Below are 14,063 nucleotides of genomic sequence, written 5' to 3' on the forward strand. Positions count from 1 at the left end.
TTTGTTTCTTAAGATTACTGTTTCTTTTCAGACTCAAGACAATTCCTGATGTGAAAAACTAGTTACCTACGATGAAAATGCCTGGGCTTTTCAGTGTTCAGAATTTAATAAGATTTTTCCTTGACGGAGAACATCTGAATTTCTTTCAAAAATGCTTCCCTGGAAGGATTTAGAGGAAAAAAAAAATCTTGAGCTTAAGATCTGTAATGAAATTATTTTAGGATCAGAAAAGACCACGTCTCCAAATATTTTTGAAGCCTACAGACAGACTCTTAAATCCTCGAATCAAGGTTTTATTTAGAGAAGAACTGATTTTTTAAAATTTTAAGTTAGATGAGTTTTATTTATTTAAATTAATTTTTTTTGAGGTTGTGAGGGTTGAATCTAGGGACTCATCTGTGCTAGGCAAGCACTACCACCAAGCAACATTTCCAGTCTTCTTTGTATTTTGAGCCATGGTCTCATTAAATTAGAGCACCCCCCCCAAGATGATAATTCTTTTGATGGTACAAACATTGTAGTGAACATTACTATAGAAATCTGGTTGACTATGGGGTTAAGGTTGGGAATCTTTTCATATTAAAAAAAAAAAGCACTTTTATTTTTTAATCCCCACAAAAGCAAGAAATTTAGTTTCTTACTCTTTCTTGAAGGTGGAAGTAACTTTCATGTCAGCAGATATTACCAGAAATATTCTCTAAAACATTTCTATATTTCTATATTTTGTAGCACATGGAATGCTGTATCATAAATGGGTACTATGTGGCAGAACCCCTCTGGGAGAGGCTGTAGTTTAGGAGCTCCTGACTCGCTAGATTTTAGTTTCTGATGTCAGAAGCCAGATGAGAGTTGATTGCTATTTGAGATGAATGGATATATAACAAAGAACCTCAGTGATACAGAAATGTCATTTCAGTCGCCAAATCTCCTGGCTAGACTCACAAGCTTGAGTCCTTTATATTTGGTGTCTGTGACTCTTTTCGAGGAGCTTTAGCAATTTGCTTCCTTTTTTTTCTTTTCTTTTTTTTTTTTTTTTGTCTTTTCAAAATCTAATATCCCCAGTGGTTAGGTAAGACATAAGGTTGGAATGCAAATCTGCATATGGCTTTAGTACCAAATTTTATCTCTGGCTTGGGAGACATGTTCTCTGATTTCATGGAAATACTAGCACTTTGCTTTGTTCTAGAGATTCTCAGTGTAGCTTGCCAAGTTGAGTATCTCACGAGACCCTCAATCATCATGTGTGTCTCTATTATCTGTTCTGGTATATGATGTCAGTTTGTTCTGAGAAATTATAATTTGATTGTTTCTGTCCCTATTATAATCATACTTCAAGGATGAATTTTCCTTCAACTTTTGCAATGCAGAAATTGAACCCACAGCCTCATTCATGCTAGACAGGGACTCTGCCACCCACCCACATTTCAGTCCCACAACTCTTCCTTTAATATGGCTCTGGAGGAGTGAGTTAGTATGGCTCTGGGATGAAATAAAGATTTGGAAGGTGTACTCACTTTCACACAAATGTTTTTTTTTTTTTCTGGTTCAATCCAATGATCAATTTTCAATAAACCTCTAAAACAGACAAAGTACCACATTGGCACACACTTGGTCTTTTCAACATACTTACTTTTAGGTCTGACGGCTTCATTACATGGGTGCCATCTAAACTTGGTTTCAGATGTTAGACCAATTGGATTTAAATTTCTAGAGACAACATCAATTTGCAGGCACAAATGAATAATGAAATCAACAGAGGGTGAGATCAGCATTTGGGGCCCAGTGTGACTCAGGTGAGTTCTGAAAAATAAGAATCCAAACTAATGACACATATAAACCAGTTTATTGGATTGTCAGTGATACTTTGAGACAAATTCAAGTTATTTTATTTCACTTAATATAAACAGAGGAAGGGAGGGAAGTTTTGAATTTCAAGCTTTGTTCAGCATGTGTGCAGTTAGCATCCACAAAAGCACCATTGAATCATGGAGGAGATAGCACCACAGGAGTTTAGGACCTAACTGTGAACATGCATCACTGAAAAACTTGGAACATGAAAACTGCATTAGTATGTGTTATGGTCCATTATAAACAATACAAGGCAATTTCTGACTTCTTTTCATACAGTACAATACAGTCACAACTGATGAGAACCTTTGAAATACAATACATGACAAAAACACCTTGTACCCTGTTAACACTAAAGCAGTTACAGATTTTTTTAAAAATATTTCTTATATGAGACAGCAGATTGAAATGACCCCCCCTCAAAATTTAAATTCACAGTTATATAGTTACATGATCTCTTAAGAAAGTATTTTCATGTCTACTTGTCTTCTCCCTCAATGCTGGCAAATAGTGATTTGGAAACTGACAGGCTTAAAGAATTAAAGAACCCTGCCCCTCCCCGCCCCACATTTAGCAAACCCAACTGAGTTGAGCAGCCCGCCAGTGTGGTGGAGGGCTTTTTGCATAAGGTCAGTTTGAAATGATGCCAATGGCGTTGGTACCTGTCTTCCCTTCCATGCTGGAATGCCAAGTACAGAAGCCTTGCACTTGTGATGAGCTTCGGTTCATTTCTTTCACCGAATGCCTTTATTCTGGAGTGGAACATAAGGGATTTAGTCCTTAGTCCTCAACTGTTTTTGTAGTATCATAGGGCTGTTCCTTATGCTTGGTCTGATAACAGTGAAAAAGCTTGAGATTCTCTCTGGATTTAGGGTAATTTGTAAGCTAAAGAAAAAATATTAATTTAAATTTAGCAAGTAAGAAATTTGAAAGGGAGTTCTATTATTTTCACAGTACAAACCCACTACTAATATAACTGAAAACCTTTCTGGCAGAAAGCATGTAACCAACCCTCCAGTTTTAGCCTAGGCCAATTTTGGCAAATGAAGATACTGTATAAGAAATGTGCAATAAGCATTGATACAGGTATATTCAGATCTCATTGTATTGATGTCATGGAAAATGTATTTTTACTCATCAAGAGAAGAATATACCTGGAAATACCTATGCAGACACAGTAATCAATCATGTATCTGCCCAACATCTAATTCTGGAATAGTGATAACAGGGTCATTAGGAAAATGTGCTCACTCACGGTACGGCAGCAATGTTATGTCTATATTTAACAGTGAAACATGTTTGAAATTAGAATCAATACTGTATGGTAAGTTTACAATTCACCATTTTTATACTTGTAATACATGCGTTTGTTTTCCAGTCTTTAGAAAATCCCACTGGGACCGACATCTTTCAGAACAACAATCTAACATTAAACAAACTTTCTAAGGAGGATTCTTAGCATCACAGAGTTTCAGAAAAACCTGTTACTCAGCATTACAAAATATTCAATAGATCTACATTTAAGATTGTTCATGCCTTGACATTAACACACCTTTGGGTTAATAGATCTTATTTTAAAAAGAGCACAATGACACAAACCAAACAGGTGACACAGAATTTGCTTTTAGTCTCTCATAGGTAAAGAAAGACCTGATAAACCCGAGTCTTCTGTATCATGAAATGACGTCTCTATCTAGGAAACATTTACATTTATTAAAATATTTAAAACTAGATAGAGAAAAGGGGTTAACGTGTAGAAAGACTTAAAAATAAGTAACATCATGGAAAATGTTTCCTTAAAATGCTTAGGTACACTGGTCACAAACGAAATCAGAAAATATTAGCCTATCATTTTATGTTGGTAGATGTTAAGGATCAACATGAGGGTTGATACTTTTGAACAAAAAAAGGCTCTACCTTTTTGCTGCTGACTAAATCCATTGTATAAATTGACTACTGATTTCCCTAAGAGGGACCATTTATATACCAGCATGTTTACAGGAATGACTTACATTTGGTAATTCACCAAGTCTGGATGACTTGAGCAAAGAAGAAACAATATGGATTCTTACTGCTTTATGGTTACATCAGTCCATACAAAACTAAGTTATGATAGGCTATGTTAACAGTTCTGATTGCACTCTTATTTGGTAGTTATTTCAAGGTAAGGTAGAAATAAGAAGAGAATTAACAAATAAAAACTGTCTACACCAAAAATCTTTATATTTTATATAGTAACTTCAAATGATTATATGTTAACTTAGGCAGTTTTGCCATTTTCACATATACTTTTTTTTTACTGTTTTCATTTCTGTATTATTCATTGTTTATACTATGTAACAATTTTCTGTTAAATTAAAATAGTTTACTTTATCACTTTATATTCTAAGTGGCTTTAGAAAAATGTATAACTAGGGTAAATTTATAAAAGGATAAAGACTATTTTAAGGGACTTTTAGACAAATTCTATACAGATAAATAGTTAGTTCCAGATAATAAAGTGCCTTTTTTCTTCAGGTAATTTTTTTTCACTAAAATATTTTAAGGCTTTGCAAGAAACCCAGCACTACCAGAAGTTTGATAGTATATGGGGTTACATCATTAATTAGCAATCTTTTGTAGCTCTTATGTCATTTAATCTTTCAATATAAATGGAAATTTTAATAACTATAAGTTAAAATTATGAATTTGTATCAATTCTGAATACATTAAGAAGGGGAGGGGAAATGTGTAATTTCTAACTGCTGTGATTTGTATGTAAGACTCAGAAGTTGTTAGGAGCCAATGAACCTCAAAAGAAAATTCAACAAACTTTTCAAATTGTGGCAAATGGGGCCATTTTTAAAAAACTTATTTGTTTATAGATTCTATTTTCCTTCATTTAAAATGATTGTGCAGCCTTAAGTGGGGAAGGCTAGAGAAAACCAATGGTAAATTATTCAGATACAGGCATGAAAGATGCCTCCTATTGTAATAAGTTTATGCATAATTTATGTTGATGCCAACTTCTAATGTTAGCATTTATAGCCACTTTGCTTACGACCCATTGGTATATCACAGTAACATGCCTGCAAGTTGGGAAAATTTAGATTTGGGGATAAATTATGACTATCAGGATTTCTACCAAATTACTCCAATCAATAAACACTACTTGAAATGTTTGGATATTGTTTTAAAGAATTTTAACAACAAATGGATCACATTTAAATCAGCACAAGAGTAAATGCTCGTGATACCTAATGGTCATGGTTTTCCTGATCATCACTGGATTCATTTCAACTGTTCTTTGAAGGTGCTGAGGTCAGGACATAGGAAGAGAAAACTCAGTGGGAGAATGGTCTATGTGAAACATTCACGTCACGAATCAAACAGGAATTAACAGTATTTAACAAAGTGCTAATTTTAGTAAGAGTAATTCTAGGGTTAAAAAAAATCTCAAAGTGGTATAAACCTTTATAATTGCACATTCCTTTTTCAAAGTGCCACAAGTTACCATATATTTTTCTAAGATGCACACAATTCTACTTTTTAAACTCTAAATACGCATATAGGTTCGTCTTTTGCATACTAGTACAGTTTCACAAACGTCACAAATACAACCAGGAAAGGTGAACTATAACTGTCAAAAAACAGCATAGAGTTTTCAAGCGGTGACTGCTAAGAGCCCATGTCTTTATGAGAATTCATGTCCAAGTGTAGTGAAAACATTCCACAGAACCCGACGACACCAAGAGAGCTTGCTCAGGCAAATGTTAGTAATACTCTGCTATGTGGCGCACAGAAATCTTACACTTTAAAAATGTATCAGCTTAGCTATTATTTTTGTCTATTTGGCTACATACTAGACTTCCTCTCTTCACTGAATCGACAGTATGAGCTGATAACCAATCTGGAAAACAGTATTAAATACTGAGGTTCCCCATTTTAACTGCTCATTCTTATGAAGTACAGCAAAAATGTGTGATATTTATTTCACATGATTCTATCTCTCATTTAAATAGAAGCACTAAATGGAAATGCATTTTAGAAGTTATATTTAGAAGTTATTTTTAGAAGAAACATATGCGGATAAAAGGACAATAGAGACCAAAGCATCAAAATATAGAACAAATCAAAGAATTGAATGGAAGATCCTCATATTGAATTCCCATTTCATCAGGTAATAACTAAAGATGGTTCTTTATTAACTGTATTAAAATATAGGGCGAATAACTGGCATGCATACAAATTTAAAATTTGGATAGTTCTACTATTTCTGAGTGTAATGAAATTAAACTTGAAGTTGTTTCTCTGAAAACTGGGATAAAAATGCTATTATTCAGGGAAAGTAAGACTGTAAAACCAGTGGTCACAAGTGCAGGACGTCTGGGTTCTCTCATGCCAGAGGCTAACTGGGTAGAATGCTCCATTTAAATAGAGTGAGAAGGTTGGTTAGAACATCAAAAAAACTGCTGCTAAAATTAGGATTAATTCATCATCACAGAACATTAATGGCTCTCCGAAAGATCACATCGTTTTTCTACAGTTTGAGAACCGCCTTCTACAGCAGCGGTTCTCAACCTTCCTAATGCCACGGCCCTTTAATACAGTCCCTGTGTTGTAGTGACCCCTAATTATTTTGCTACTGTTATGAATCATAACGTAAATATCTGATAGGCAGTATATCTGATATGTGACCCCTGTGAAAGGGTTGTGAAAGTGGTCATGACCCACAGGCTGAGAACCACTGTTCCACAGTGTGCAAATGACTAAACAAAGGCTCCTGAAAGAAATGCCCAGTTATATAAACCCTCTATAGTGTGTGTGTGTGTGTGTGTGTGTGTGTGTGTGTGTGGCTAGAGCATGAGACAAACACTGATATGGTAGTTTTCTGAGCAAGCTGACAAATCAGAAAGGATCATGCATGATAAATCGTTGGCAATCCTCTCTCTCTTCCACCAACCCTAGCTCAGTGCATTGCCAGGTTAATCACAAGGATGGGTAGATATCTGTCCTCAGAATCTTCTCACAGTTTTTGAGTATAAAAATTAATCCTTTTACTGTTAAGTAATGGGTTTTGACAGTTTCAGCATTTAAAGTTTGTTAGAGAAACACTTACAAAACCTTGAAATGCATGAAATTCTTAATCAAAATTGCAGACATGGAAACTCTATATTGTAAGTAATATTCCAACTATATTTAGCTGATCTAACACTCCAAATAATTTAATACTCTGAAGCCTCTCTTGCTAATACACAGCTTTTGACAGGGTAGGAGCTAGACAATGGTATTTACCTAGAATATAACTTGTGGCAGCAGTTCTACATACTGCTATACCTACTGACGATCTGCAAGAGACCCATTCTTACTATATTATTTAATCTTGTTTGTCTTTTCTTTAGCTGTTATATTTACAGAATTCTCATTTGTAAAATGCCTCACAACAGTTATAGTATGCATTTCTCACTGTATCCGGACGAGGCTGGCAACATTAATCAATTGTGTGGGTAGTGGTTGAACTACATAGAGCTTGTAAAAGTGGATTGCAACTTCTCTGCCCTGTATCTAGTGACATGGTATCTATCATTCTATGCCAAGCATATTTTATGATTTGGGGGCCAAAGACTGTAGTGAGTTTTTCTTTGTGGGAACACCAGCTCCCCAAACAATGAAACAGACTTAATATTAATTATGAAAGCTTGGCCTTAACTTAGGCTTTTCCCAACTAGTTCTTATAACTTAAATAACCTTTTATTAATCTACATTTTATCTCTCAGTTATCTCTCCTTTATGTCTGACTTGCTTCATACCTTGCTGGTATCCGTCCATCTCTCTTCTTCCCAGAGTTTTCTCTCTCTCTCTCCCTGGAAATCCCATGTAGTCTCTCCTGTCTAACTATCGGCCGTTCAGCTTTTTATTAAACCAATCACAGTGACACATCCTCACCCAGTGTAAACAAATATTCTCTAACAAAAGACAGGTTCTTGCAGTCTTCTCTAATAATCAGACCCAGCAGAGGAATTAGCTCATGGACTATGCAAAATAAATACCTGCTGATTTAATGTATGTGAAACAGGATTGAGAAATCAGACAAATAACCTTTATATTACACTTGGCCTAGCACTGTCTCTCCATGAAGAGCAGTGCTGGCCTCCAGTACAATATGGTAGGTGGCATTGCTGTCTGATGAGCAGAACAGCTCTACTGATTCTTACGTCACTATGACATAGCCTTTTGAAGTGTATAAGTGACACTACTGACTACAATCGTCCCTAAAACTTTAAATTATTCATCTTTACCTTTACCAGGTGTTCTAGTTAAAAGCTGAGCTGCTGCATATAGCAGCCAATACTTTCCTGATGCTAATTCAGACACGGCACTGAATCAAGAAAATGAGAAACACAGCTGCAGCCCCTAGCATGAACATAGAGGCTATCAGAAAGAACAAAGAGTCAGTTATCAATACACATCAGCTGGGACCTTAAGACTGTGGTTAAAGTAGGAAAGCCAGGCTAGGAGAAGACAGGGATTCCCTTGGACTGAGCGACTTCTGAGATTAGACTAGATGCCAACAGTTCTTTCTAGCTCTAAAATTCATTATTGTGTTAACTGGTTCTCCTACTGACAAAATGGGAATCTGGGTGACACTCAAAATTGATTTTCTTTTCAAGGAAAAAAAAAAAGGTAAGCTAAACCCTAAAAGTTTGATGGTTTGGAGCTTTCACACAGCTCTGAGTGTTAAACATCTTTCAATAAATCATCACTATGTGTTCTTCGACAACATTTTTGTAAGAAGTATTTTAAATCCTGAACAATCCTATTTAAGTCACAATAGTATGTGAATACAATAATACCGTGTATTGTCAATCCAATTAGTATTTGGAAGTTGTCCTTCTCCCATCATTTTCCATGAATTCACTGTTTCCATGAACTTTCTGACCTCATTTCCCATTGTAAAGAGAGGAAGATGAATTATTTCTTGTGAAAATTAGAGTTGTGGTTTTAAATAAAATTAGTGGAAAGATTGTGGTTTTTGATGTTAAGTTTGAATGTTTAACTTAAAATCACTTCATATCTACATAAAAATCAGCATATCAGCATATTTAGTGACACAGTGTTGACTGAAAAGCAACAACAACAAAAATGTAACAAAGCAAATATATATATGTATTTAAAAAGTGAGAAGGCATTTTATTTTTTGGTTGAAGGGCATCAAATCTAGTGCCCTGCCCGTGCTAAGCCCATGCTCAACCACTGAGCCAACACATCTAGCTCCACAAAAAAAACACAAGTAAATGGAAGGATGGGCATTACTATAATACCAACTTTATGTTATGCTAAGACTTTTCAAAAGCCTCTCAAGCAGCGGATATGCACCAAGAAATGAAGCTTGTAATTCTCTAATTCACAACCCATGATCTCTTTACCCTTCCCACATTAAGCTGATATCATTTCTCATACTCAAATGGGAATAGGGGCTATATCCTCATTTTTTTTCATGTGGCAAGAAATATTATTGGCAGTTAATTAAAATTAATCACTACAACTAAAATGAGGATAGACTGTTTAGACATTGCTCAAAAGAAGTTAGCAGTCTTTAGAATGGAGACTATATCCTTGAGGCTTATAATGATGGTTCTGTGGGTTTTCCTTACGGGTTAAATTATACTAATGAGGTTCTCTTGGTGATTCAAATCTAACTGGCCTTTTAAAAATGAGAAATACAACGTAGGCCAAATTCTACTTGAATGTAGGTCACATTAAAGAGAAGCTTCACTTCAGTATTTTTGAAATGATCAGACTGAAATAAAAATAGTGAAACCAGGGGAAAGGTAAGCATGGTGGGTAAGGAAGGAAGGCAAGATGGCTCAACAGGTAAAGGCACTTGCTCTGTGAGCCTGGTGGCCTGAGTTTGATCCCCAGAACCCACCTAACGGTGCACGGAGAGAACTGACTGTATGAAGTTGTCCTCTGACCTCCACATGTACACCTTGGCATGCATGCCCACCTCCAGACATCACACACACACACACACACACACACACACACACACACACACACACACACACACACACACACACACACACTTAAAAAAGACCAAAGAGGGGATTGTGGGGGTACTATGTGGTAGGTGGGAAGGTAAAAAGTAATGAGAACACAGTGGATATGAGAATTTAAAATAATAGTCTTGATCTCATTTGGGCACTTTTCCCAAGATATACTGCATTTTGTTGCTATATGGCTCTTTTCTACTGCCAAACAATTATTTAAACATTGGAAATGATGTGTTATCCTCCTAGATTGGCAAGAGAGTATCTGTTGTGTATGATATTGGTATGTGACAACATGCTGGGATCCTGCTGTGTTCTTAGTGTTGGAGGTGGAGGTGGTTAAGGATGCAGGGTGACATTAACTTTAGTTATGCATAGGACAGAGATAGAACTCTTTTGCAAAAGACAACAGAAGAGGAAAACTTTCACCCTTTAGGTATATTGAAATAGAGCCTAGCACGCAGCACCCTAGAGTCACAGTAAATATTTGCTCAAATTCACTGAGTGAAATGGCAAAACTTAGAAGGAATATCATTTTGGATGTTTAGAAAAACCCAGACACAATCTTGACGTCAATTTTTATGTACCTATTCACCTCGGATTTATATAACCTTTCTTTATAATTACAGATCAAATTGAATTTCTAACTATGAAATTGAGTTCACTAGATCCATGTTACATCACTTGAGTGCATAACAGCTACCAAGGTATCACCGAATGGAAGTATTCTATCTATCAATTTTCTTTATGAAACAAAGTTAGGCCCCGGATGGTCTGGAACTTGTAATTCTCCTGCCTCAGCCTCCCAAATACTAGGATTGCAGGTATGCAGCACCAGGCCCAGTTCTAGTCCAGGGTGCTTTGATAGACACTATAGTAAGAATTTCCTCACCTGGGGTTATTGTTAACATTTACTCTGTGAAATCACAGCATAACTTTAAGTGAAGGAAACAGTTTGATGGCCACTGTCATTGTTGATGGGTTCTCACCCACTTTCTGTTTTAGTAGAATAATTCAAGGGTCTCAAAGAGTACTTCTTGATCCATACAGCCCCAGTTACAGTGAAAGAGATTATGGGAACTATCACTTACTATTTGACAGTATTTTCTCACTTTGTATTCTTACTGTACATTTACTGTCAAGATATTAATCAATTCAGATACACAGTTCAGATTTGTTTTAAGAAGATATCAGCAATAACAAGAAACTACTGTGAAACTCAACAACATGGATGATCTCAAAGGCAAATAAAATAAACCAAAATGAAAAAAATACATGCTAAGTTAAATAAAATTCTAGAATACACAAATACATGTTAGATTAGATCAATGGTTGCTTTTGGAAATTAGGAAGGTAGGTGGGCTGTGGGGATGTTGATTGGGAGCAGGAATACAGGAACTTCCTGGGAAATAGAAATCTCCATGTCTCCACAGTCACTGAGTATTGACTGAATGGTATGGCATTTGACACCATGTAAATAGTGTTTCAGTCAAAAACTGAAAAGCATTACAGTGAAATACAACTAGATATTCTTTCATAAGCATCAGAAGGTGGATGCCATTTTCCTTTTCAAAACTTTCCCCTTCAAACTCTCCCACAAAGAGTAACACAGTCTAGAATGGAATCCAGGACTAACACTCTACAAAGGATTTTAGCTCAGGGATGCAGCAGAGCACTGTCAGCTCAGAAAGGGGACTGATTCAGTACAGTGAGTAGGTGGGAGGGGAGAAAGATTTTATCTTATGCTGCTTGGTGGACATTAAAAAATATACATAGTATTCCATGTTTAAAAACCTTGGGATGCCAGTGGCTGGGTCCTAATTTATGACTACCTCATCATTATAATTTCTGTGTTCATCAGTTTTAAAGAGGTTACTTTCTAAGTCAAATATCCAATGGATGATTAGTTTCCTACTGAAATAACCTTATTACACTTTATGATCATTCTAAAAATAAAAGAAAATTATATTAGTTCTGAGAAGAAAATGCTAATATACTGAACAGAATTTGCTCAAAGTGACACCAAGTATTCATCTGTAAAGTTAAAACTGTAATCAAAAGCCAATCATTTCTCCAATGTATTCCTTATGACAATTTCAATTAAAACCTACCAAAGACTTATGCTGTCCCATGTCCACATGACATACAAAGACATCTAAAATAATATTTTACTGTTCATAATCACCTCCACCTGAGAGTAGAGGGACAAAAGGAAAAAGTACAATGTCCCTGCACAAGGAGGGCTATAGTAAGGATATGCTGAAAATGTAAATGAGTAACCTCATTTCCCTTAAATTGCTATTCCTTAACTTGATAAAAGTGGCTTCTTACTCCACATTACAAATTTAAATTGATTAAAAGCAAAAATGTATGCATATGCTTAATTCAATTAAACCCCAAACAAAAGAAGGCTGACTCTTCTGATCCATAATTATTATCATGGCCATTAACAGAAAACTGCATAAATATAAGTTGATATAGTAAACAATAAATTAATAAGAAGTTAATTCAGGTTCAGAGCTATAAAGTTTCCCTCTTACAGTTCAATTATACTAACAGCCCCTGTATACCTCTCAGAGGAAACTATGAACACTTGTGCAATCAACCTAATGGACGGTAAGGTGATGTTTCAGGCAAACATTTCTGGTAGCTTTACAAATCTCTAAGTATCAAAAGAAAACAGCGCTCCTGAGCAAGATAAAGAAAAAAAAATACAGTTCATATATCCAAGAGGAAAAGCAAGCCCATGATCTGCAGTGTTCTATGACAATCACTGAGGTCCAAACTGCAGCTGCTCCCTATGTCCTAAAGCCTAGAGGTTTACAAGTGGAAAGCTTCTCCCTTTAAAGGACTTAAAATGAGCCCACACATGCTCTTTCAACTTTGTTTTGAGGTAGGGTCTTCACTTAGTAGCCAAGGCTGGCCTTGAATTCACTCTGTGGCCTTAGCTGGACTAGCAGTCCTGCCTCTGTCTCCTGAGTGGCTGAGGTCAAAGGCATCTGTCACCACACTTGACTTGTAATGATGTTGGTTTCAATTTTAGAATAAAGGGGTGAGAAAATTCTTGAGGTTGAGAGAAAACACCTAGCAATATCTTAAATAAAACATACTCTCCCTGATTCTGAAGCAAAAGATGATTACTGACTAGTAGAGAAACCACTTTAGAAGATCTAGGGCAAGTTTTGAAGTTAGTAGTTAAGTGTTTTTGAAGCAATCATGTAACATCTTTGAAATTTTCCCATATCTTTTATGAGTGGATGAATCAAAGTTGATGAAATATGCAGACAAATAGGTATTAGGCTGTCAAGTCATTATGGCTATCAATGCCAGGATGAGGAAATATGCAGAGTAATGGAGTGTAGGGGCAACTGGTCTTCACTGTGTGAACTACCCAATGCTTGTCTTTTTAGTGATGGAAACAGTTTTTTTTTTTTTAATTTCTTAAACAAATCTTATTCATTTTCTTCATGATGTCTTTGGATGAACAGCAAATTCTAATTCTGATGGAGTCTTTTTTTTTTTTTTTCTTGTACAGCTAGTGCCTTTGGTTTTCTGTCCAAGCAATTTTCACTTATGTACCCATGCCCTTTTACAAATAACTAAAACACTTCCAAGATTAGAAGTTCAGTTTTCCTTGCTACTGCTACCTAGTTTTTTGTGGTGAAGTGAGTGAGGCTCCCTCCCAATTCTGCATTATTTTGTTATTCATCCCATGGAATCAGGCATTTTTTGAACTGGGAAGAATTAATAATGTTCACGTTTCTTAAGTGTCGCCACATGACAGATATTTTGCCATGATTTCATGTTTAATCTTCCTAAGGAGGATGTGGCTCATCAGCAGTTCTTTTGCTTTGGAATGGATACATGGCCCTGTAGAGAGAAGATGGCCCAGAACATAGTGGATGATAAGCAAGGACAAACTGATAGAATTTGGACTTCAAGCCAGGACTGGCTGACACCAATGTCTGTACTATTTTCTACACTATACTAATGCTTGAGAATTTAGGGAGACTTAGGACCTAGAAATATTACTAAAATCATTGCTATCACATAAGAGTGGGGAAAGCAGATTATGATTTTTCTTTTATTCTTTTCATAGAAAAAGGCAATTGTGGAACTTCTATTAAGCTCTTCCTTGATAATTCTAGTAATACACAGCATTTCAAAGTACAATTTACATATATC

The 14,063-nt window shown here is 35.8% G+C and overlaps 1 protein-coding gene across 2 annotated transcripts in view; it reads right to left on the reverse strand.

Annotated features, from left to right (window-relative positions):
- Positions 1-1,821: 1,821 nt before the first annotated feature.
- The window catches only part of Purg (purine rich element binding protein G), a 31,416-nt gene continuing 19,174 nt past the window's right edge, over positions 1,822-14,063 (reverse strand). The window contains exon 3 of one of the 2 annotated variants that reach the window (XM_027391292.2): positions 1,822-2,600. In XM_027391292.2, the coding sequence (XP_027247093.1) occupies positions 2,583-2,600 (18 nt within the window). In that variant the 3' untranslated portion in view covers positions 1,822-2,582. Of the gene's footprint in view, positions 2,734-14,063 lie in introns of both variants that reach the window. The other variant, XM_027391291.2, reaches the window with a different exon arrangement.

This window comes from Cricetulus griseus (genome assembly GCF_003668045.3).
Source record: "Cricetulus griseus strain 17A/GY chromosome 1 unlocalized genomic scaffold, alternate assembly CriGri-PICRH-1.0 chr1_1, whole genome shotgun sequence".
Taxonomy (NCBI): Eukaryota; Metazoa; Chordata; class Mammalia; order Rodentia; family Cricetidae; genus Cricetulus; species Cricetulus griseus.